Source organism: Rhineura floridana, chromosome 8 (assembly GCF_030035675.1).
Source record: "Rhineura floridana isolate rRhiFlo1 chromosome 8, rRhiFlo1.hap2, whole genome shotgun sequence".
NCBI lineage: Eukaryota > Metazoa > Chordata > Lepidosauria > Squamata > Rhineuridae > Rhineura > Rhineura floridana.
The window spans coordinates 17941980-17968093 of NC_084487.1; the positions used below are offsets into that span (position 1 = coordinate 17941980).

Genomic DNA, 26114 nt, shown 5'->3' on the forward strand with positions numbered 1-26114 from the left:
TGAGAACAGGATGCTGGACTACATGGGCCACTGGCCTGATCCAGCAGGCTCTTCTTATGTTCTTATGTAACAGAAAAGCTGCATATAAAAGGGTCTGTCCCCATGCAGGACTCTAAGTTGTCTGAGGCTTGGATGGCTTTAAAAGAAGATTAGACAAATTCATGGAGGACAGGGCTATCAATGGCTACTAGCCATGATGGCTGTGCTCTGCCACCCTAGTCAGAGGCAGCATGCTTCTGAAAACCAGTTGCCGGAAGCCTCAGGAGGGGAGAGTGTTCTTGCACTCGGGTCCTGCTTGCGGGCTTCCCCCAGGCACCTGGTTGGCCACTGTGAGAACAGGATGCTGGACTAGATGGGCCACTGGCCTGATCCAGCAGGCTCTTCTTATGTTCTTATGTTCTTATGAGGCCCTCCTTTGGGTGCCCTGCCAAATGACATGAAGTGGGAGGACACTAGAGAGAGGGGGGACTTTTCAGTGGTGGCACTCTGGTTGTGGCATACCCTTCCCAGAAAGGCACACCTGACACTAACGCTGTGGCCTTGTTGGTGCTTGGTGAAGGCCCCCTTACTCTCCTATGCTTTTTAGAAAGTGCTGAGCCCTGCAGTCCTATGTTCTCTGGCAGGGCATCCCAGAAAGCATCAGTTTTCTATCTTCAAGGGCACAGGGGAGAGAGAGATGTCCAGACTTTGAAGGAGCTCCTGTATTGCATTCTTCCTCCCTGCCCCTGCAGAAACCTTCACAAATCTTTTCCTACTGATCCCAATGGGGCTGAAAAAGGGGGTGGATTGGGGACATGCTAGGGTCAGACCAGGAAAGGCATGGATCCAAAGGATCTATAGCCTTTCCAGTTCCCTAACGTGCCCCCAAACCAAGGAGAAAACACCAGCCTGGTAATATTTTATATAAATATAAATAATTAAATCTACACCAGCCCTGGAGCTGAAGTAGTGAATTTCCTTCTCATTGTTACCAATGGGAGGGAAGTTGATAAAGTAAAACAAACAAACAAATAAACAGAAGAAGACGGAGGAGCCCTGCTCTATCCTTACGTCCCTGCTGGGCTCTTGGATGCAGTGGATCTGACCCAGTTCTTCCTTGCTCTCCTTTAGGATTGCAGCCTAAGTGTTCCTTTGGCCTTTGAAACCACTGTTATCCTCTGTTGCTGGGTTTACTCTGCCCGTGTATTGTGCTGCTTTCAGTTCTGTTTCAGCTTTTACATATTCTTCATTGTAGCCAATGAAAATCTACTCAGAGTAGACCAATTAAAATCAATGGACCTAAGTCAGCCATATCCATTCACTTCAGCATGTCTAATGTACATAACCCAATCTAAATTCACTAATAGGCAAAAACCCTTGCGGTTTAAGAATGAACCTATAGCTAACAGATACTTCTATCAAACTTTAAAAAGCAGGGAAATTGGGCAGCTATAGTGAATGCACCAGGGGAGCAGGAGACCTGACCTCCTCTCTGAGATATTGTACTGCCTACAAATTTGTAAAAATGTAAGAGGGAGGGGAGGAGATTGGATGGGTGGGCACTGGGCAGAGGGGAAGCCCCTTTCCAAAAGGAAAACATTGCAAACAGTATTCTTTTTCAGGGTTTCCCCCACCTTTGTATTCTACAGCAGGCACATGTAGCCTCCCACCCAAATTTAAACCAAAGCTGTCCCTGGCCACATCCACACCAGACCTTTATTTCACTCTGGCCACTGGAGCTCTGTCAGGGGCATAGGAGTCTCCTCTCTCCACCCTTCCAGGATTCTTTGGGGGAAGCCATGACTGTCTCAAGTGAAATAAAGGTCTGGTGTGGGTGTGGCCCCCTGATTAGCCAAGCCCAGCAGCTGTGAGTCTGGCTTTTAGAACACTGACAGTTGGTTCTTGCTGTTGAGCCTCTACTCACCCATGAGGTCTTGGGAGAGGGAAGACATGAGCTTCAGACTCCTCAGCTGTCAGGAGGTGCGGAAGACGCAGAAGTGGTGGAGTCTCAACAAGACCTTGGCTGGGAGAGTGAGATTGGAGTCGGGCCATTTCCCACGGATGGCGCAATATCCGGAGAAGAGAGCGCACCACCCCCAGACAGATCAGAGGAGCAGTCGGAGGTTGCCTCTGAGCATGCGTTAACTCCCTCATCGCCGAGCGGCTTGAGGGAGCCTCCAAGTGCGTCTCTGCCCCCTGACTTAGAGCCTGTTGCTAAGGAGCCTGCTCTTTCAGATGAGCCGCTGGAGGCACACACCCCTTCACCCCGCTCGCGATGCCGCGAGAAGCAGACAGGACAGAGGTCGGATGTGCACAGGAGTCAGAGATTGAGATTGAGGAATTTCCCTACTTAAGACTGCAGCTTTCCGGTTTAAGCTGCTGAGTCAACTTTCTTCATACGCTGCAGAGCATGTCTAGAGTGTAGTTAGGGAATTCTAGTGAGCTAGCATAGAGATTTTTATGAAGTGCACTGCTTTTGATGTATCCATTAATAAAACAAGATTTAATTGCACCTGTGTCTCAGTCTCGTGGATCCCGCTCTGAATGGGACACTTACTGAGCATGCCCAGCCTTATCATTGAGTTCAATGCTAAATTTCTTAAATTAATTAAAAATCAGACAGGCATTTTTTTAACTTTTAAACTGGAGAAGATGAAGGTCAGAGTATGAGGCAAGGTCAGTAATGGGATTACAGGTACTCTGTGAACATGGCTGATTTTGAATTAATTTCAACAGATTATGAGAACTCTGACAGAAAAAAATCCAAAAGGAGTCTGGTTTTTCTCTCTCTTTTTACACTTTGAACTCTCGATTCTCTCTGACTGTTTTGTGTATCACCATGAAAATTTAGAGGGTTGTTAAGCAAGTGTTTCTGAGTTCAGGAGTGTAAGTTTTGAAAGGTTTTGTTCTGAAATGAGTTTATGGGAAGCATCAGAATGGCATGGGGTATTTTAAATTTAACATTGAGGAATGCAAAAAATCCATGTTGACTATAGTATACAGCCACTCGTGTGGCTGTATAATAAATATAAATGAAAAATACAACCCTCTGCTGTATGGTTTTAATCTTTATTTAAACCACCCAGAAGACTTTCGTGTCTGGGTGGTATAGAAGTATAGTTTGTGGTAAATAAGTATGTATATAAATAAAGGAATAAAATAAATATTTTAAAAATAACCTCATAGCTAATAGTTTCTGAATTTGTCAAATCTTTTTTTTTCTTTTTAGTTGACCTTGATTCTACCCCAGAGCTGCTATCAAGTTTCATGAGACTGTGACCATCCATCCCTTGTGGTCATAGCTTGGTGGCAGAGCATCTGCCTTGTATGCAGAAGATCCGACGTTCAATCCCTGGCATCTCCAGGTAGAGCTGGGAGAGACCCCTGCCTGAAACCCAGAAAGAGTTGCTGCCAGTCAGTGAAGACAGTACTGAGCTAGATGGAAGATTTAGTATGAAGCAGCTTCCAAAGTTCCTATGAAAACTATTCAACATAAAGAATCTTCATGGACCAACATACAGTAAGAAAAATCGCATTCTGGTTAGTTAATTCTGGAGTCGATTAAGGGTAGTTTGCTTAATTCCTGAAAGTAAGGATGGGGAGCCCGTCCCCTCCAGATGTGTCCCTGCTTTTAATACTTGGCAACCAAGTTTCAAAATAGCCCTTCCCTTGGACCCCTGCCCTGTAACAGGTCTTTTGATATCCTTCATTCATCTTGCAAATAGCTTTTTCTATCAAAAGGAAACTCCTTTCTCATTTACATGTATTACTTTGTTCCCCGAATATTGTGCAAGTATTTTATTATTTAACCCAAGTCATCGTATTCAGTTTCATAGGGGTGCTCAGTGCAAGACACAAATTCTGCCTTCAATGAAATGTCAGTTCAGGGTTGTAAATTTGGCTCTTGGGTCCCTGGCTCTGTCTTAACAGGCTTTCCATATATTATATAGCCTTCTCTTTCCTGATGCCATTTATGGGTTTCTAAATTTATAGCTTCCTCCGTTTATTCTGCACAGTCTGTAATCTGCCACCTTTTATAGCAAGCTTGAACGACCATTGGTTATTGAGAAACAACTGCCTATTTTTATTTCAAGAAGTGGGGGGACCAGTTCCTCTCTCTGTCTCCTTTTCAGTTTTGCATTTTTACCCCCATTCCAAGCAGATCCATTCATGTCTTCTGGCCCCTGCAGCAGAGGATGATCCATGAGGGCAATTGGGGTGCTGCCCTGCCAGTCTCAGTCTGCCCTTAGCCAGCCCCCACCTGCCTGCTTTCTTACATACAACCAATCCAGGAGGTGGCACTGCATGTCAGCTTCTTCTCCTTCATCACAGTCATGCCCATTTAGAAGAAGGGAGGAGGATGGGGACAAAACTGAGATTAGTTGGCTCCTCCTGTCATTGGCTCTGGCGCCACCTTCAGTTGGTCTCCCTGCCTTCTACCCTATCAGTCTCAATGGGCGCCAGCCACTACTGTATCCCTTATGTTGTCCCATGCCCACCTTGGACCCGATCCCACAGCCTTGGGTCTGGATCTGATTTCTTCTTGGCCCTCCTGATCCTTCCAAGGCCTACCTTCTGGCCACTCTCAGATTGCTGGATTGGGAACAGCAGCTCCCCAGTGCTGTCTGGGGCAGATGGAAGTTGTAGTCCGAAACATCTGGAGGGCATCAGGTTAAGGAAGTCTGTTCTAGTCCACAGTTCTGTTCTTCCTAATTTTACTTTCTCCCTCATGACTGTTTCACACAAGGTGATCACCACACTAAGATCAGTGGAAACTGGACTTGGGTCAATCACCTTCACATAGCGACCCATTTCATGGGTCTTTGGTAGACACCATGGATGTGCCCTCCCTGTCATCATTGTCTCCATGTTGCCACCAAACATTCCTCATGGCTGTGACTCCAAAGATCAATTATGAAAACAGTCCACATGGTGAGCAGCACACGTATGCAATACCTATTATAAGTGGTCTATAGATAGCCTTGTTGCATGACGCAGTCCTCAGGAAAACACAACAAGAATTAAACTGTGTAAGGGGCTAATTACACAGAAATACCCTCATGTCACAAGTGGGACTTGTAATATAATGTTGCAGCAAGGACTGCTTCTGTTCAGGGTTCCAAGAAGCCAGCCATGTCCTTTTCCTGGAAACTCCATTCCATTTCCCTCCTCACTTATTTTCTGTGTCATCCCCACCACCGCCACCATCACAGTCAGTCAGCATTCTGTGGCCACTGAGCATGCTAAGGCCTCATTGCAGTGGAGGCTGGCGGCTCTGTGGGGCAGTACTCAGCACGTTGGGCAGCTCCTTGAAAGTTTGGACTAAAACCTGGAGTGGATTCACTGCCTCACTGACATCAGAGCCACTGGACTCCCCCCTTCAACTTTTTTTTTGCACTTCTGCAAAATTTGGTTTTTCAGTGAGCTTGCTAAGAGAGAGAGAGAGAGAGAGAATGATGCTGTTTCTGCAACATAGGGATTCACACTCAAAAAATGAGTTGGCTGTTAGTATATAGCAAAGATGCAAAGCTTTTTCAGCCTGAAGGCTACATCCATTTGTGGGAAACCTTCTGAGGGCCACACACCAGTGGTGGGTGGGTCCAGAGGCAAAAGTGGGCAGAGCAGCAAATGTAAATTTTACCTTTGTACAGTCTGCTAGCTTCTACACACACTCACACACCCCTCTCTGTCCTCCATCCAAACAAGCAAGAGGTCATTATCAGAGCTGAAGGACACGTTGAGTGAATGAGTGAAAAGTACAGTGCAAAACAGGGCTGGTGAAGGGTGTGGCTCAGGGGGGTGGAAGCTGGAGAGAGTCCTAAGGGTCATAGAGATGCCTAGGGGGCCACATTTGGCCCTGTGACCTGAGGTTCTCCATCCTCGATATGTGGGATGGCATAAGGCATGTTTCCTGGACAGAAAACTGCTCTACCCAGCTGGGACTACAAAGACGAACACCTCACACTTTTTCTTTTCAATTGTTTTAATTAAAAAAAGAAAGAAAGAATGAACACCTGTAGCACTTTTACATGTTAGATTTTGTGGCATGGGTGTGTGAGGGTTATTTTCTTTTGAGGAGAATTTCACAACCACATTGACTGCGGGAGCATCATGTTGTGGCACCCCTATGTGCCTCATCCTCCACACATAGAGGCATGGTAAATCCAAGGAAGTCACGTACATCATATACACACAAAGATAAAACAAGGCACTCTGAAGAATGAACAGGTAGTCAATGACCAAAAGGGGTTACATGGACAGCCAAATCCTCAAACTACTCGCCCGAGAGGTCGCCTCATGAAAACAAAGAGAATTGGAATGGAGGACTTTTGAGGATCAGGTCCTCGTTCATAAAAACCATGGGAGGGAGGAGGAATCCCTAACGAGGACCGCAGTTCTCGCCATCTTGCGACATTAAAGCTGTAGATAGTTTGGAGGTTCTTTGTCTCTCTTGCCGTACGTGTTGGATCCCACGTTGGTAGGGGAATAGATAGCACCAATGGTATTGCTGGACCGGACCAAGAAGTCAGCCAAGCGTTGCGTCACGCATGTGGCAGTGTTGCACTTTCGTTTCTCCAAGTGGTGGCTGGTGGGGACATGTAAAAAACAGAGGCACCACCATGAAAACCTTGCAACAGGCACTCAAAGCATCTGCTGTCATTGCTGATTGTAACAATAAGCTGTTTCCAAGCATAGAACACTGTGCATGAACATAGGAACGTGTAGGACAAGGCTATCAGTGGCTAATAGCTATGATGGCTATGTGTTCCTCCATATTCGGAGGCAGTCTCCAGTTGCTGGAAACCACAGGAGGGGAGCGTGCTCTTGCACTCAGGTCCTGCTTGTGGGCTTCCCATGGGTATCTGGTTGGCCAGTGCAAGAACAGGATGCTGAACTAGATGCTCTACATAGGTCCTATATAAATACATATTCATAAATAAGTGCAATAGATAGATAGATTGTGTAATGACTGTGTGCTTTGAGCATGAAAATGGTAAATCCCATGTTAACAGTTTATTAGGAACGAGACTGAAGATAAAACAGCCTGAACCACCACCACCACCACCACAATAATAATTTCTATCCCACCTTTCCTCCCAAAAGGAGCCCAGGGTGGCAAACAAGGGACAAAACACTAAAAACATCTTAAAACATCTCAGAAACAAACATCTTAAAAACATCTTACAAATAAAACATCTTAAAAATGTCTTTTTTAAAAAAAACTTTAAAAATGTGTTAAAAAGCAATTCCAAAACATGAAATAATGCCTTTATTTTGAGGGCGGAGAGTCTGTGGTCCTGCAGATGTTGTTAGATTCCAACTCCCATCAATCCCAGTCAGTATGGCCAATGGTCAGGAGTGGAGTGATGGGAATTGGAGTCTAACCACACCTAGAGGGCCACAGGCTCAGCCTGACTTCTTTGAGTAGGTTAGGCTAACCAGCTAGCGCACCCCAAGGTCACAGATGATGGAAGTTGTAGTCTAGCAGCAGCAACATCTGGACCCACACAGGTCCCTCATCCCTTCTTTGTATATAAATTAATGGCAAGGCTTCATTTGTAATTTTTTGTTGTGGGTGCCTTCAAGTCAATTACGACTTATGGCGACCCTATGAATCAGTGACCTCCAATAGCATCTGTCATGAACCACCCTGTTCAGATCTTGTAAGTTCAGGTCTGTGGCTTCCTTGATGGAATCAATCCATCTCTTGTTTGGCCTTCCTCTTTTTCTGCTCCCTTCTGTTTTTCCAAGCATTATTATCTTTTCTAGTGAATCATGTCTTTTCATGATGTGTCCAAAGTATGATAACCTCAGTTTCATCATTTTAGCTTCTAGTGACAGTTCTGGTTTATTTTGTTCTAACACCCAATTATTTGTCTTTTTCATGGTATGTGCAAAGCTCTCCTCCAACACCACATTCCAAATGAGTTGATTTTTCTCTTATCCGCTTTTTTCACTGTCCAATTTTCATACATACATAGAGATTGGGAATACCATGGTCTGAATGATCCTGACTTTAGTGTTCCGTGATACATCTTTGTATTTGAGGACCTTTTCTAGCTCTCTCATAGCTGCCGTCCCCAGTCCTAGCCTTCTTCTGATTTCTTGACTATTGTCTGCATTTTGGTTAATGACTGTGCCGAGGTATTGATAATCCTTGACAAGTGTACAAATTTGGCTGCCCATCAAAAAGGGTACTGGGGGGGGAGGAGAGAGAAGATCTGCTAGGGCTGGGAAATAATAACCAAACTCAAGGGGTGAGCACATCATCTGTCTGAGGAAAGGCTTAAGTGTTTGAGCTACCTTGTACCGGGTCAGCCTCTTTGTCCATCTGTGATGGGCAACAGCTCTCCATCCTCTGAGGAAGAGGTCTGTTTCATCACCTGCTACCTGATCTTTTTACTGGACATGGGCCTGTGATCTTCTGCATGCCAACTAGGGATGGGTAAGAATTTCACTAAAATTGAGCTTGGCACCAGACATCCTGATAGTCCGCAGGTGCAGTATCTTTGCAGACCAATCCTGAATGCTGCAAGTTTCCCCAGTTTCTCCTACACTGTATTTTATTTTTAGAAATGCATCAAATTTTGCTGTGCTAATGTGAAACTGGCCTACCAGGAGGAGCGTGGAGGAGGGGGGAGATTGGGTGGGTGGATGGGCAGGCACCGGACAGAGAGAAAGCTCCCTTCCTTTCCAAAAGGAAAACATTGAGAACAATATCATTATTTTTGGGTAGGGGAAAAATCAGAAGGTAAAAGCAAAGGATATCAGAAAAATAACTAACCCAAAATGGAACAGCCTGCCAGTTCGATGGACAGACACCAACAAGCGGATCCCATCCCTGATGCCAAGCATCTTCTCTGCTTTTAAGCTATAGTCCCTGCCTGCAATATTGCACGTGATATTCCCATGCAGTCTCCTGTTCAATTGCTAACAAGGCCTGACCTTGCTCAGCTTCAAGATGAGATTGGGCGTGCCCAGGGTGGCAAAAGTATGGCTGGTACTGTTGTTGCTGTTGCATTTATACCCCACATTAACTCCAAGGAGCTCAAGGTGGCATACTGTACAAACATGATTCTTCCCTTCCCCATTTTATCCTCACAACAACCCTGTGAGATAGGTTAGTTTGAGAGAAAGTGGCTGGCCCAAGGTCACCCAGAGAGCTTCGTGGCCAAGTGGGGCTTTGAACCCTGCTCTCCCAGGTCCCAGTCTGACATTGTAACCACTACCCTACACTGGATCTCCAATTAAAGACATCTTAGGTCTCATCTACACATACTTCAGAATGAAGTGATAACAGTAGTGGTATGCATGCTGGTGCGAAGTCATCCTCTCACCCAAGACCTGCAAGCCTGCTCCTGATCATCTATGGACGTTAGACTAGAGATTTGTTTATTTCCATTAAAATGAACATCCCATACTCAGGGAGCTTTATTTATTCAAATCTCTCATTTGTTCTTTGTTGGATCAGTGCAGTTGAAGAACTGAGTCAGGCAGCTTTAATGAAGCGATTACCAGCTTCATACAAGAATTAAATCCAATACTACTAGCTTTAAACTACATTCTAATTGAGATCAGAGAACTGAAAGAGAAAAATTGGCTCTTCAACTCCTCACACTTCTGAGGATGGGTAGCACAGTTCTGTGCCAAAGGACAAATTGGTGGGTTCTGAGACTTCCAAGGCTGTGTATTTGTTTAAAAAAAGTTACCACTAGCAAAAACACCCTCACACAGACTATGAAAGATCATCCCTGAAGCTCAGGGCAGGGATGCAGTACAGAAACTTATTTTTTCAGCCTGAGGGCTGCATTTCCTTGTGGGCAACTTTCCAGAGGCCACATGTCAGCGGTGGGTGGGGCCTGAGGCAAAAGGTGGGCGTGGCCAGAAGGAAAAGTGGGTGGAGCAACAGATGCGTACAGTGGGTTTCATTCCAGCCATGCAAAAGTCAGAAATTCCTACAATTCTCCACTGTTATTCATGGTTGGACACATTCCAGACAGCAAAAGCACTCAAGGAAGGCAGAGAGCAGGGCCGGAAAAGAGTGCAACCTGGGAAGAGTCCCAAAGAAGGAGAGACGGAAAGCCCTGGAGGGCCATATTCGGCCCCAGGTCTGAGCTTCCCAACCCCTGCTTTAAGAGGTGGGGAAAGGATTATTGGGATTAGGGAAGACTAGAAAAAGGGGGAAATAGTACACTTTGCACCGTGTTTATTTGCATTTACCTCAGGAGGGCCAGTTTGAAATTGAATGACCCTCCAGATTGATGACTACATCTTGGCAGATTGACAGGAGTGAGACCCTGTCAGCATGTAACACCTCTGCTCAGAGATCTGCACTGGTCACCAGTTTGTTGCCTGGCATAGCTCAAGGTGTTACAATTGGTATATAAAGCCCTTAACAGCTTGAAACCAGTTTACTTGCGGGACTGCCTTACTATATCTGTGTCCACTCAATCACTTTGATCTGTGGAACTGGCACTGTTACAGGTGCAGCATAATACTCGTTCCGCACTTGTAAGAAATCATTCTTTTAGTGTGGCAGCACCTACTCTTTGGAACTCCCTGCCTATTGACACAAGGCAGGTGCCTCCGCTGTACTCTTTAAAACATTTCTGTTTAAGCAACCCTATCCAGATATACAGATGTTGATGAGTTTTATTCTGTTTTTAGTTTACTGCTGTTTTAATTGTTTTTAATTACTTGTTTTTTGTTGTTGTTATTACCTTCAAGTCAATTATGACTTATGGTGACCCTATGAATCAGCGACCTCCAATAGCATCTGTCATAAACCACCCTGTTCAGATCTTGTAAATTCAGGTCTGTGGCTTCCTTTATGGAATCAATCCATCTCTTGTTTGGCCTTCCTTTTAATGATTCTTGTAAACCACTCAGAGGTGGTTGTTCTTTGCAATCAAGCAGTATATAAATTTTGTTAAATAAAATAAAATCTTGGCTCTAAAATGGGGACTCTGTTTTCTTAATTTCCCCATTTCTAATTCCCCTGCTAAAAGCATGTCTTTAGAGTTACAGTCTTATCTCTCTTATGAGGACCAGCAAGAAACATAATTTTTCACTCCCCTAATATGGCTAAAGAGGTTGCTGACAAAAGAAAAGCTTTCATAGAATCGAAAGGTAGGACTAACGAGAAAGAAATGGCTTCACTTTGAGTCTAATGTTCATTAAAATTAACGGGGAAATGGAATGACTCACACTCCCACATAAAAGTGGATGCCTTTGTTGCCAGCTTATGAACTCAGATAATATCTAGGACCAGGGGTGGGGGGGATTTTTCCAGCCTGAGGGCCACATTCTCTTCTGGGCAACTTTCCAGGGGCCACATGCCAGCAGTGGGCAAAGCAAGAGGCAGAAGTAGATGGACTCAATGAATGTCAATTTTGCCTTTATACAATTGGCTAGTTTCTACACACACTCAGACACCCCTCTCTAGTGTTTGTCCAGGCAAACAACAGTCATCAGAGTTCAAGGACACAACTCAACAAGGCAAAATCACTCAAGGAGGATGTGAAGCAGGGTCATAGGGGGTGGCGGCTGGGGAGCCGGGGGTATGATCTGGGGAGAATCCCAATGATCAGACAGAGAGGCTTAGAGGGCTACCTTGCTCACCCATATGGGCCACCAACCTCATTTTCCTTTATTGAACTTTGCTTACTGTGTTGTTTTACTCTACCATGATGTATTTTGAAGTGACTTTGGACTTCCACGCTTTATTTATTAACCTAGAAATGCATTATCGTGGAAATAACTTCTCTGAACTGTCACTAACCTTTGCTGCTAGGGTAGCAATGCACGTGTTTTTGCTGAGTTGGACTGCGAAAGATAACAGACACAAAATTCTACAAATTCTATCGAGATCTAAGAATCAAGAAAGCAAGAAAGCAACAAGATATTAAAGGGCTCTCAGGTTTTATCTGCTAGGTAGGGATGGAAAGACCTGCCAGTTTCTCTCGGTTTCTCATTTTTACAGTCTTAAATTCAGTTCTCCCCATTTCTGCAGCAATTTGTGATTTCTTTTTTTAAAAAAATCCTCATTAAAATTCTCCATCATTTTAATGCAAATTTCTCCTAATAAATACATTTTTGTGAGGAGTTTTGACTAATGTCCACATTTTTGCAAGCCATTATTTTCACTCATACATTCATCTTTATGCTCACTTTCCCCTAACATACGCATTTTTGTAAACAATGTTTGGTTGGTGAACTACATTGCAACATTTGAATAAGTGTAAATTTTGAAGGATGGCTGTGTTGACCATTGAACTGTACTGTCACTAAGTTTATTTTTCCATCAAGTCTGCAAGTCTGGAAATCTGTAGCTAGAAGGAGTTATGTCTGGGAACGGACAGCCAAGGCCATTGCCATGGTAGCATCAAGATAGACAGGGAGAGTTCTAGCAGCTATCTGTGTTGAGCTGAGTCTTCTGTGTCATGTCTTTGAACTGAGAACTTCTCTCCTGGGGGGGGAGCAACTCTACATGTAATCTTAAAGCCTTAAGCCATAATGTCTTGTAGTAAAGACTCTTAACCTGATCTAATGCCTCTGTGATGTTTCTTGCTCAACTTAACTCCAATGTAACGTATGCTGTTTCACGCAACAACGCACACACATCAACAGGGTTATGGGCCCAGATCCACAGCGCGTTACACAAGAGTAAGTTGCTGGTCTGAACGGCAGACGGAGTTCCAGAGAGGGCAGCTTGATTTATTGTGCCAGACAGAGGTGAGCAGGATGGCTGCAGTAAACCTGTCTGGGGGAGGCTTGCCAATTGAAAGATTGACGGAAAAGAATTATGCCAGCTGGAAGCCGAGGATGCGGGCTTTGCTGATAAAAGAGGATTTATGGGACATTGTAGATGGACCCCCTCCGGCGGTATTGACCGCGGCCTGGACGCGTAGAGATCAGAAGGCGCAAGCTTTTATACTTCTGGCTCTATCAGACTCTCAACTGTTATACGTGAGAGATGTTACAAATGCCAAACAGATGTGGGACGTGTTGGAGGCCCTACATGTGCAACAGACTGCGGGATCTAAATTGTGTTTGGCAAGGAAGCTGTACCAGATGCGCTTCACGGGTGAGTGCGAAATGAGTGAGCATCTCAAGGAATTCAGGTGCCTATTTGCTGAGTTGCAGGATCGAGGCATGGAACACTCTGTTCTTCAGAAGACCTATCTGTTCCTGGCTTCACTCGATGGGACTTGGAATAATATGGTCATGGCTTTCGAAGCCATGCCTGACGGAGGTCTGAACGTTGCGTTTATTGAGGAAAAACTGTCCCAGGAATGGCAGCGGAGACAAGAGGTGAAAAGTGCTGAGGAAAAGCAAAGAGCCAAGCTGAAAGAAGAAAGCAGCTGCAGACAGGAAAACAAGCGGGAGCAACAGCGGCTGAAATCTTGTTATGCCTGTGGGGCTCATGGGCATCTTCAAAGAGACTGTGCAGTCAAGCGCAACTCCAGGGAAGGAGGCTTGAAGCAGGGAAGTGTGAACTTTGTTTGTAAACAGAAGCCACAAACTTTAGCACCTATTGACTGGCTTCTTGACAGCGGTGCAAGCCATATATTAATCAAAGACAGGAGTTTACTACAGATGAGCAGGACTTTGTTTTACTGGCGGATGGATCACGCAAGAATGTGGAGGCCCGAGGACTGGTGAGATTTGATAAACTTGGAATACTGTCAGATTGTTTGTTTGTACCAGAACTGCATCATAACATGTTGTCTGTGAGAAAACTGGTGAGTTGTGATTTTTCAGTCTTGTTTCACAAAGACCAATGTTTTGTAATGAGGGGAGATCAAGTGTGTTTGCAGGGAAGCCTTAATGATTCACAGTTTGTAATAAAGAGCAGTCAAGCAGGGTGTGCTGTGTTAAATGTTGAGGCACAGGTACATCAGGGCTGCGTCCATGAATGGCATCAAAGGCTGGGGCATGCAAATTTTGACACGATTAAGAAAACCCCAATGCATAGTGAAAACATGAAGTTGAAGGACTGTGGACAGTTAATGGATTGTGATTCTTGTCATAAAGCTAAAATGACTATTGCACCAATTAACCGGGAGGCTGAAAGAACCACAACAGCTCCCTACCAGCTAGTTCCTGTTGATTTATCAGGGCCAATAAATGCTTCACGAGGAGGTTTTTTATGGTAGTGGTCGATGATTTTACGAGATACACTCATGTTTATTTGCTTAAGCAGAAAAGTGAAGCAGAGCAGAAGCTGAAGCTGTTCATTAAGAGAATCGAAACTCAACATGGCGTCACTGTGAAAGCGATACATTCAGACCAGGGGGGGGGGAATTCACGAGCAAAGCATTGGGTGACTTCCTCAAGAGTAAGGGAATAAACCAGAATTGCACTGCTCCTTACAGCCCGTTTTCCAACGGAACTGCAGAGAGAAAAAACAGGGTGCTTCAGGAAGCAATGAGAGCCATGTTAATGGATTGCAATTTAGGGAACTCCTTCTGGGGAGAAGCAATTCTTTATGCGAATTACATTCACAACAGGGTATTACACAGTGCACTTGGAATGTCTCCTTATGAGAAAATCACTGGCAGAAAGCCGAAAATACAACACATTCAAAAATTCGGTGCACGTTGCTGGGTCCACATTTCACAGGGAAAAAGAAGAGGCAAACTTGCACCCAGAGCACTTCAAGGGTTTGTTTTGGGATTTCAGAATGCATATTTCAGAATTTGGTTGCCAGAAACACAGCAATTAGTTCTGAGCAGAAGCATTAAAGTCTCAGAAAAGCCTTGGGATCAAAGGGAAACAGTCATTCTTACAGGGTCAGATGATACACAAGCACAAACATTTAAGCCAAATCTAGACATAAAGGTGGAGCGCACACATATTCCACTCAGAGATGCGTTAAATGAGCTCATTTGTGGGAAACGAAGATCGAAGAAACGTAAGGTTGAGGAAATGGAGGATCCTGAGCACGCTGTGCCAAGCACAAGCACAAATGGGGGGGCAGAGAGAGCAGAAGCCCTAGTGCCTTTAAGACGTTCTACAAGATCAAACATAGGGAAACCGCCTGAAAGATTCACAGTGGGGATAGTGACCAGTCCTGGAATGCACAAACAGGTTGAAATGGATCCTGAAACGTTATATCTGACTTGTGTTCAGCCAAAGTTTGATTGAATAAAGTGTTAGCTAAATGTACAGAGATGTTCTGAACTGTACTGAAATGTAAACTGTATTGCAAGATGTATTGTAGAAATGTATTATTGTTATTGTTGTCATGAATTACAGACATGATGGGAAAAAGGGGGAATTGTTAACCATTGAACTGTACTGTCACTGAGTTTATTTTTCCATCAAGTCTGCAAGTCTGGAAATCTGTAGCTAGAAGGAGTTATGTCTGGGAACGGACAGCCAAGGCCGTTGCCATGGTAGCATCAAGATAGACTGGGAGAGTTCTAGCAGCTATCTGTGTTGAGCTGAGTCTTCTGTGTCATGTCTTTGAACTGAGAACTTCTCTCCTGGGGGGGGAGCAACTCTACATGTAATCTTAAAGCCTTAAGCCATAATGTCTTGTAGTAAAGACTCTTAACCTGATCTAATGCCTCTGTGATGTTTCTTGCTCAACTTAACTCCAATGTAACGTATGCTGTTTTACACAACAACGCACACACATCAACAGGCTGTGTTTCAGTTCTATTGTTTTGGAAAATAAATCTCCATTTATTTTTTTTAAAAAAACCTTATGTTTTGTACGATATCCTGTTTCTTCTAAAATTGCAGGATATTGCAGTCTTGCAGAATATAGCTATCCTAACACATAAAAGATTGTAGCTTCTGTCTGATGAACAGATATATTGTTCCATGTTGAAATAAAAAAGAGTAAACTTATCTTGCAAACATTTATGATCCAAAGTTTTTGCACTAATATTGTATTAGCTTTGGCTATGGGGCGGTATACAAATGCAATAAATAAATAAATAAATAAATAAAATATCTGAGTTTGGATCTTTATGTACTTGAAAGGGTACCATTCATTCACACGAGGGAGGTATCAGCAATCCCAAAGTTTGCGAAGTAAAAAAAAAAACTATTTAGAAAAACAAACCCGAAGGGTGCAGAACCCCAAAACAGCCCAATGAGGAGAGAGCATGCTCAGTGGCTACTAAATTCCATTCTTTACAAAAGGAAAATCAGGGAAAGGGGGAAATGGAATGGCTTATCCTGGAAAAGCGCAGGCTGGTTGGCGCACTCCAGATGACATTTTGTTGCAGGTTCCACCATTTCCCCACAAGGTCCTCAATCATCTCTAATATTTGATTCCTCGCTTGCCTGTTATATTAGGGCAGCCTTCCCCAACCTGGAACTCTCCAGATTTTTGCACTACAACTCCCATCAGCTCCAGACACTATGGTCACTGGTCAGGAAAATGGGAGTTTTAGTCCAAATTCTGGAGAGCACCAGGTTGGGAAGGCTGGAATAAGGGATGACACAAAATCCAAAAAACCCCATCCTCCTTCCAAATTTAAAGGATATCTGGAAGATTACATAGGTAGCTGCCTTATACCAAATCATGCCACTGGTCCATCTACCTCAGTATTGTCTACACTGACTGACAGCGGTTCTACAAGGTTTCAGACAAAGAGTTTCTCCCAGCCCTACCTGGAGATGCCTGGAACTGAACGTGGGACCTTCTGCATGCAAAGCAGATGCTCCGCCAATGAGCTATGGCCCTTTCTTCAACTTGATGGATGAAGATACACATTTGTTTCTTTAAAATATATATAGCTTGCTTTAGGCTGAATTACTTTTTCATCCCTAGAGTGTGGACCTAGGGCATAGGAAGCAGACTGGCAGTGGTTCTCCAGGTTTCAGATGGGGGACATTCTCCATCCCACCTGGAGATGTCAGGGACTGAACCTGAAGCCTTCTGATTGCAACGATGCTCTTCCCCGTTGTGTCATTGCTGCTATAGGTTCAAAGGTGATCTCCGATCATGCACCTACTGTTTTAAATATACGTCTGATGCAGGATAACCCAAAATAATTTAGATGGTGCCCCGGTCTGCATCTGTGCTGCAATTGCTTTTTAAGATGCTTTTAAAACTTTTTTTAAAAAAGATGTTTTTAAAGATGGTTCGTTTTAATATATTTTAAAGTCTGTTTTTATGATGTTTTAGAGTGTTTTTAGTGGGTTTTTTGGCTGCCCTGGGCTCCTACTGGGAGGAAGGGTGGAATATATAAACAAACAAACAAACAAATAAATAAATGGAACTTTACTAAGAAACCATGGGCAGGTGCCCTTCTGCATGCAGAAGACGTGTTACACTCAGGGAAAAGCTGGGGAGGGGTTGCCTTTCACTAGAGCAGGGATGGTAGTTCCCCAGATGTTGATGGACTCCAACTCCCATCAGCCTCTGCCAGTATGGTCATAGATCAGGGTTGATGGGAGTTATGGTCCAACATCTGGAGGGCCACAGGTTCCTGGTCTTGGTGCTAGAGCATTGTGCAAGAAAATTGTGGAGAGCCATTGTGGTGTAGTGGTTAGAGTGTCAGACTGGGACCTGAGACCCCAGGCTTCAAATCTCTGCTCTGCCATGAAGCTCGCTGGGTGGCCTTGGACCTATCACTGTCTCTCAGCCTAACTTACCTCACAGGATTGTTGTGAGGATAAAATTGGGAGTGGGAGAACCATGTTTGAATGCTACCCGGAGCTCATTGGGGGAAAGGTGGGATATTAATAACAATAATTTGAACCTTAATTTTAAGGAGTCATTTTGCTATTGCACAAATGGAAGCATGAGAAACTATGTACTGAAGAAAAATGCAACCCTTCCATTGGTGCCTGTGCAAACTTTTGCAGAACAGAGCAGTCATGTCCCTTCTGCTCACAGTTCTCTGGACCTCTCTCTAAAGTGGCCATGGCAGAGTTTCCGTTACAGATATTCGATCAGACTGCATCAATGGGAGAGAAGGGAAGAATGCTTCACTCCAACAGCTCTGCCGGAAAAAACAGCTCCGTCAGGCACCTGCTACACCCCTGAACTATTTCTGCACCACCTGGTCATTATAAGATTGACTATTTAAGAACTGGTACCTGAATTTGCTTCCCCCCCCTCTTTCCTCCCTGTCCCTTTCCCCTTGCATGCTATGCTTTTTAAATATTATAGCCCTGTGGGCAGAGGCTATCTTGGTTTTAAACTGATTTTATGTAAGCCACTCTGGGAGCCTTTTTCATTGAAGAGCTGGATACAAGTTCTGTAAATAAACAAACAAACTTTTCAGGCTGAGGGCCACATTCCCACCTGGGCAACTCTCCAGGGGCCACATAATAGTGGTGGTGGGGCCCAATGTCAAAGTGGCTGAGGGAACCAAGAGGCATTAACAGAGTTTCAAGGGCCATTTGAGCCAGGCAAAAACACTCAAGGAGAGAATGAAGTACGGCTGGTGAGAGATGGAGCCTGAGGAGGGGGTGTGATCTGGGGAGAATCTCCAGGGCCAGATAGGCTTGGAAGGTCATATCCCCCCCCCCAAAAAAAGCCTGAGGTTCCCCACATTTGGTCTAAATTATTTATCTGCCATATCTCAAGCAGTTCCATGGGATTCTAAATGAAATTTGGAGACTCATCATTTCATTTGCTTTGAATAAAAAGAACCAGGAACGTGCACACCCAAAGTTGAAGATTAATTATTAGCTCACCAGTCTCACAAGAAATGCTTGCTCACCATCAGAGCTGGGCTACAGAGAATTATATTACATTGTAATATTACAATGCCAAGTTAAGGGTGGGGACTTTGACCTGTGCAAAGTGACTGATTGGGGAATCTGGAAAAGATTTGTCTATCGGCTAGGGGGAAAAAACTATAAGCATGTACAATACTACCATAAAAGCTGGATGTAATTGATCATGTTTTTATTATGCTTTTAGTGATTTTATGCAATTTTTAATGCATATTTGTATTCTATTTAGCAATTTGCCTAATATGAAGCAGTCTAAATATTTTCTCAAACAAATAAATAAATAAATGCCACCTATCAGAGATCAAGGAGGAATAGCTGAAATAAATGTTTAGCCTGGAGAAGAGAAGACTGAGGGGAGATACGATAGCACTCTTCAAGTACTTGAAAGGTTGCCACACAGAGGAGGGCCGGGATCTCTTCTCAATCGTCCCAGAGTGCAGGACATGGAATAATGGACTCAAGTTGCAGGAAGCCAGATTTCCACTGGACATCAGGAATAACTTCCTAACTCTTACAGCCATACGACAATGGAACCAATGACCTAGAGAGGTAGTGGGCTCTCCGACACTGGAGGCATTCAAGAGGCAACTGGACAGCCATCTGTCGGGAATGCTTTGATTTGGATTCCTGCATTGAGCAGGGGGTTGGACTCAATGGCCTTGTAGGCCCCTTCCAACTCTACTATTCTATGATTATATGAAAACAAATACGTCTTGAGAAAGTTTGGGAAGATTTGTGTCCTCGTGTATATTCGCCTGATATCCATCCAACACAGTTAGGCATGAATTTGTGGGGTGTTTCTTGTCTTCATTTCTCTCCAGAATGTAAGATTGCCTTTCCTTCTGTCAAGATCTTCTATCAAACAAGTTTTGATAGAAGATTGCCTCTAATGGAGCCATCTTCAAAAGATTCCTCTAAAAATCGAAGCAGCACAATAACAATAGGCTCCAGTACCTGGTGGATCTTCATCCAAGTCATACAAATCTTTGCAAGACCGCCTAATGGCATTTCTTCTGAAAGCTGAAGAAGAAGAGGTGAATAAATTACACAGCTCAGTGCAGGAAGCCAACATCTCCTTTGCACTGAAGCCATGTAATGACATTCTAACTTGTTCCATGCATAGGCTGATCTCACGGATGATGCTTTGCAATATGGATGCTTGGAACACATTCTTCAAGTAGGGTTACCAACCGTACTCTTTTAAGAGTACATGTACTCTTTTTGAGATGGTGCAACAGCATACTCTTACTTTTCACTTATTGAAGCCAAATGCACTCTTTTTGAAATGACAAGATGATGGTAACTCTATCTTCAAGTCATCCCTTCAGGAAACAGGTTCCACCTTAGGCAGGCAAAGACCAGATTATATAAGGCAGAGGTGGGGATCCTTCCTCAGCCCGAGGGCAGCATTCCCTTCTGGGCAACCATCTGGGGGCCATATGCCAGCTGTGGGCAGGGCCAGAGGCAAATGTGAGTGGAGCAACTAATGTAAATGTTACCTTTGTACAGGAAGTTAGTTTCTGCACGCATCCCTCCTTATCTTTCATCCGGGCAAGCAAGAAGCATGATTAGAATTCAAGAACACGATCCGGTCTGGCAAAAACATTTGAGGAGGTTGAGAAGCAGGGCCAGTGAGGGGCGTGGCCGTGGGAGACTCCCAAGGGGTGGCCACACAGAGAGGCTTGGAGGGCTCCCACCCCTGACATAAGACAGAAGGCAGTTCTTCCGTCATACCCAATGCTTTGCTCTTTCCCAACAGGAGGAAAAGAAAGAGGAAGGAATTACACCAGCATATGTTTCCACTTCGTTTGGGGCGTGTTCTGGGTACTAGAAAGGCACTGGATCCTTCAGCTCCAAATGCTTTTCCCTGCTCCACCCCCAACAAGCTGCCAAACTGCTCCCAGCACACTCCCTTTTGGGGCCTACTGATGTTGCAGTTCTGATCTTGTTCAATAAATTGGGGGGGGATTACCTTTCCTACAAATCTTACTAACTGGATTAAAAATATGCAATTTAGTCCAACACTTCAAGTAATCATCAGTGAAATACCTTCAGATCCCTTGAAACTAGAATGGTGTATTTGATCAGTTTCCCCCAACCCTGGTGCCCTCTAGATAATGTTGGACTACAGCTCCCATCAGCCCCAGCCAGCATTGGCCAATGATCATGGATGATGGAAGGTGTAGTCCAAAACCTGCACAGGACACCAGGACAGGGAAAGTGGCTCTGGACAGTGGTGCCTGGTATTCCCTTTAAGCTTTGATTTGCCACTTGAACTCTAGTCTGTGTCATTTGACATGTTGTTGTCATGTGCCTTCAAGTTGATTACGTCTTATGGCGACCCTATGAATCAGTGACCTCCAATAGCATATGTTATAAACTACCCTGTTCAGATCTTGTCATTTCAGGTCTGTGGCTTCCTTTATGGAATCAATCCATCTCTTGTTTGGCCTTCCTCTTTTTCTACTCCCTTCTGTTTTTCCCAGCATTATGGTCTTTTCTAGTGAATCATGTCTTCTCATGATGTATCCAAAGTGTGATAACCTCAGTTTCATCATTTTAGCTTCTAGTGATAGCTCTGGTTTAATTTGTTCTAACACCCAAGCATTTGTCTTTTTCGCAGTCCATGGTATGTGCAAAGGTCTCCTCCAACACCACGTTTCAAATGAGTTGATTTTTCTCTTATCCGCTTTTTTCACTCTCCATCTTTCACATCCATACATGGAGATTGGGAATACCATGGTCTGAATGATCCTGACTTTAGTGTTCAGTGATCTTGCATGAAGATACCTGAAAAATCATTTCACTCCTTTTATACCCAGTCACTGTGTTCGGGAGGTGAGGGCCTCTTGCATTATCAGGAGGACTGTTCTGCACAATGTAGGAAGCTGGCCTTTAGTGTTGTGACACCTACCCTTTGGAATTCCCTCCCCCCCTTTTTTGGTGCCTACTGAAGACCTTCCTCTTCCAACACACCTTTTAAGGAGAGACCTTTATCCCAGTCTGCATCTCTACTGGAATTGTTTTTAAGATGTCTTAATTGTTTTATCAGTTTTGTGTTGGCCACCCTGAACTTCTTTGGGAGGAAGAGTGGGATATAAATGTAGTTAATCATCACAATCATATCCATGAGTAATTGTGAACACAAATATCTGGGAGTAAGTCCCACTGAACTCAATAGAGCTAACTTTGGTTTAGGCATATATAGGATTGCACTGGAAATCAAACATGTATGTCTTGTGGCAGGTATTATCTTAGAAGAGGTAATGCCTCATGTGTTGAAAGATGACTTGCATGCAGCTTAGGGCTTTTGTAAGTACTTGTATTTTTTAAAAAAATAAAAGTAATTGGGCACATTTTGAAAAATGAATGGACTGCCTTCAAGTCGATTCCGACTTACAGCGACCCTATGAATAGGCTTTTCATGGTAAGCAGTATTCAGAGGGGGTTTACCATTGCCTTCCTCTGAGGCTGAGAGGCAATGACTGGCTCAAGGTCACCCAGTGAGCTTCATGGCTGTGTGGGGACTCTAACCCTGGTCTCCCAGGCCCTAGTCCAACACTCAACCAATCCAAACGTTTTTAAAAACAGTTCTTTTAACAGATACATTGTTCAATATGGTAGCCTGGGGCAGGGACTGGGTAGATGCTGTGAAGGCTCCTGCTCATTGAGACTGGTACGGTGGAAAGCAGGGAGGCCAACAAGAGGTGGAGCCAGATCGAATGGCTGGTACAGCCAAGTAATTATGCCTTTGTCCCCACCTTCTTTCCTGTTCAGTTCCACAAAGGCAAGACTGAGACAGAGGAGGACAAGGAGGGCAGCCAGACTGGTTGCAAATTAGGAGGTAGGCAGGTGGTGGCTACCTAAAGGCAGACTGATCTTAGTGGAGAAGTGCCCTGCTGGCCTCATAGACCCAGCCTCCATTGGATAGATGACTGAGATGGGATGTGATATTGGTTTCTAATGTGGAAGGTGATACTGATATCTGAAGGAGGGCCACAGAGATGGGCTTGCAGACCAAGGCCCCATCTACACTCCACATTTAAAGCAGTATTGTACCACTTTAAACAGTCATGGCTTCCCCCAAAGAATCCTGGGAACTGTCATTTGTTCAGGGTGTTGAGAGTTGTTTGGAGACCCCTATTCCATTCACAGGGCTACAACTCCCAGAATAAAGAGAGTAAGACAAAGTAAAGAGGGTAAGACCCTGGCCTTACTTAGCTACCCCTTGCCCACTTGCTAACAATGAGGTCACACAAGCCATAGTGCAGACCTGTCAGGAACATGCTGTTCTCCTGGGTAGAGGTGCATCTCGTCCTTGTCAAATGGGAGTAAGTTCTTGATGTTGAGTGTATGACTGTGTTCTCTCCCCCCCCCATGCATTGTGGGTGGTTTTATAGAGTGGTTTCTCTCTATATATAACATCATGTGTCATTCCTCAGCAAAGAGCAGTGCAGCCTTCCCAAACCTGGCGCCTTCCAGATATTTTGGACTACAACTTCCATCAGACTCAACCAGCATGGCCAATGCTCAGGGGATGGTGGGAACTGTGGTCCAAAATATCTGGAGGATACCAGGTTGCAAGGATGCTGAGTGGTGTTGGAGGATAAGCTGTATGGACCCTGTGCCCTCAAGAGGATGGTGTTCCATCACAAATAATGAAATAAAATTCAACTGCCAGTCTCATCAGGTTTTGTATATGGTATGTGTGTGTGTGTGGTCTCCATCTTGTCTGTTTCAGCGAGCAGCAAAATGCCATGGGCTAGCCCTGTTTGCATGGTGTGGAAGATTTCACTGAATTCCTTTTTTATAGCATTATTGAGTTAACATAGGAAAAGCCCAGCTGGATCAGGTTAAAAAGTTCTATCAAGTCCAGCATCCTGTTAGGAAGCTGCCTTATACTGAGTCAGACTATTGGGTCCATCTAGCTCCATATTGTCTACACTGACTGGCAGCAGCTGTCCAGGATTTCAGACCAGGAGTCTCTTCCTTGTCCTACCTGGAGATGCCGGGGATTCAACCTGAGACCTTCTGCATGCAAGGCAGACACTCTACCATTTAGCCATGCCCCTTCCCCATTCTCACAGTCCCTTCTCACAGTACTCTACCAGATGCCTCTGGGAAGCCTCCAAGCAGGACCTGAGGGCAACAGCACTCTCCCCACTTATGATTCCCAGCAAACTAGTATTCAGAGTTACTTTGGAACCACAGCCATCTGAACCCTTGGTCTGTCTGGTAGGATAATGTAAAAATAATCATCTAATTCATGAGCAAATACATGAATGCTGCCATCCAATCACCACTTGCTTTCTGCTTGGGGTGGGGGAAAACTGGGGGGGGAAACCTCAGAGAAACACCGTGTAAAGGTTTGTTGTTGTTGTTGTTATGTGCCTCCAAGTCGATTACGACTTATGGTGCCCCTATGAATCAGTGACTTCCAAGAGCATCTGTCATGAACCACCCTGTTCAGATCTTGTAAGTTCAGGTCTGTGGCTTCCTTCATGGAATCAACCCATCTCTTGTTTGGTCTTCCTCTTTTTCTACTCCCTTCTGTTTTTCCCAGCATTATCGTCTTTTCTAATGAATCATGTCTTCTCAGGTATCAATGTTAATAATCCATGTAGGTTACATACAAAAGACCTCCTCTTTAGATGTCACGCTATGGATCTTTTTTTCCCTTCATGGCATCTCCAGAAAAGAATAATTATAGTATAGCTAAGTCACTAAGTGGCAACAGTGACTCAATGTTTAGTTTTCAGACGAACATTCAGAGGCTATTTAAAGAACTTGCTGATATCATGAGAATGATTAGCATGACAATATCTTGCTGCCATCAGCTACCCCTGAGTCCTGAAGCAAGAGAAGAACTCCATTCAATGGCAACTATTCCCGTCACCAAATACTTTCCTCCAGTCTTCCCAAGTCATCTACTGTCTTTAACCTTTGGGCCAATCAGCAAATAGGAGAGTTGCCAGCCTGGAATCAAGGCTGCTATATTATTATATTACATTTATATACCAATTTTCCTTTAAGGAGGTCATGGTGATGTACAAGGCTCTCCCCCTCCTCATTTTTATCATCACAACAACCCTGTGAGGCAGGTTAGGCTGAGAGACTCTGAGTGGCCCAAGGACACTCAGTGAGCTTCATGGCTGAGTGGGGATTTGAACCCTGCTCTCCCAGGTCCCAGTCTAACCCAGTAGTCTTCAATGCTTTTAAACCTTCACTTTAAGCTAGGGAGGGGCAAATCTGTCAGTTTTGGTTTCTCTCAGTTTCTCATTTGCCACTCTTAAGAGCAGTTCTCCACATTTCCACATCAGCTGGTGACTGTTTTTTAAAAAGCCCTCATGAAAATTCCCCAGTATTTTAGTGTGGATTTCTCCTTAAACATTTTTGTATACAATTTTGCCTCATACATTCATTCGTGCAAAGCTATTTCCCCACACAGAATGCATTTTAATGGCTTTTTCCCACTAATATATATATATATATATATATATATATATATATTATGCACACTTTAGTATATACATTTCTGGACACATGATTTGGGTGGAGAACCGCATTGCAAAATGTTGAGACGTGCCAAATTTGTAGGATGTTCGGACACAAATTTGTGTTTCAGTTCACATATTGTTTTGGAAAGTACAAATTAAGTAGGCTTGCCTTTAAATGTGAGCTGAATCAAATTTCCCCCCCATTCCTATCTTTAGCCCACACATGCAATTGCTGACCCACTTTTTAAATATTGTTTTACTCTATATTTGTATGGTGGCCATGCTGCTGTTCTGACCCACCAGTTGAACTCCAGCGCTCAAACCACTACACCACACTGAGTATCAAGAGATCCATATGGGTAGGTAGCATGCTGTAGGCTGTAGTCTTTTACATGAAAGATGGTGACCACACTACTTAATTTTGAACAAACTCTAACACATATAAGGCTTGAGAAAAGCCTACCAGAAACAGATTCTTCAACTGCCTGAGCGCCTGGTCTCTAGAGCAGGGATCCCCACCAGTGTACCTGCTAGCATCTCCTATGGTGCCCATGAAAGGCCACAGTAAATAGCTCAGTAAATACCATCACAAAAATTGCAATGTGTGAGAGACTGCCTCCGGTACTGGAGAAAGAACATGACTATCATTGCTAGTAACTACAGATAGCTTTATCCTCCAAGAATTTGTTTCAGTCACCTTTAAAACCATCTAGGTTGATGGTCATCACCACATCTTGTGGTACTTGTAACTAGTTACCTCCTTTACAGGACTGATGCAAGGTCTATTGAGATAATCAATACTAGTCCTGTTCAGAGTAGACTCACTGAAGTTAACAGGCATGACTAACTTAACTGAATAGAACCCAGTGTGTGTGACGTACTTTGAACTTTTAGGAAATGTGCTGGCTCAAGAATTAGGGACATTTG

The 26114-nt window shown here is 44.1% G+C and overlaps 1 protein-coding gene across 1 annotated transcript in view; it reads right to left on the reverse strand.

The window, feature by feature from the left end:
• Positions 1-6393: 6393 nt before the first annotated feature.
• IAPP (islet amyloid polypeptide) overlaps positions 6394-26114 on the reverse strand; it is a 29669-nt gene continuing 9948 nt past the window's right edge. The window contains exon 4 of the mRNA XM_061582695.1: positions 6394-6565. Coding sequence (XP_061438679.1) covers positions 6394-6565 — 172 coding nt within the window. The remainder of the gene's footprint in view (positions 6566-26114) is intronic.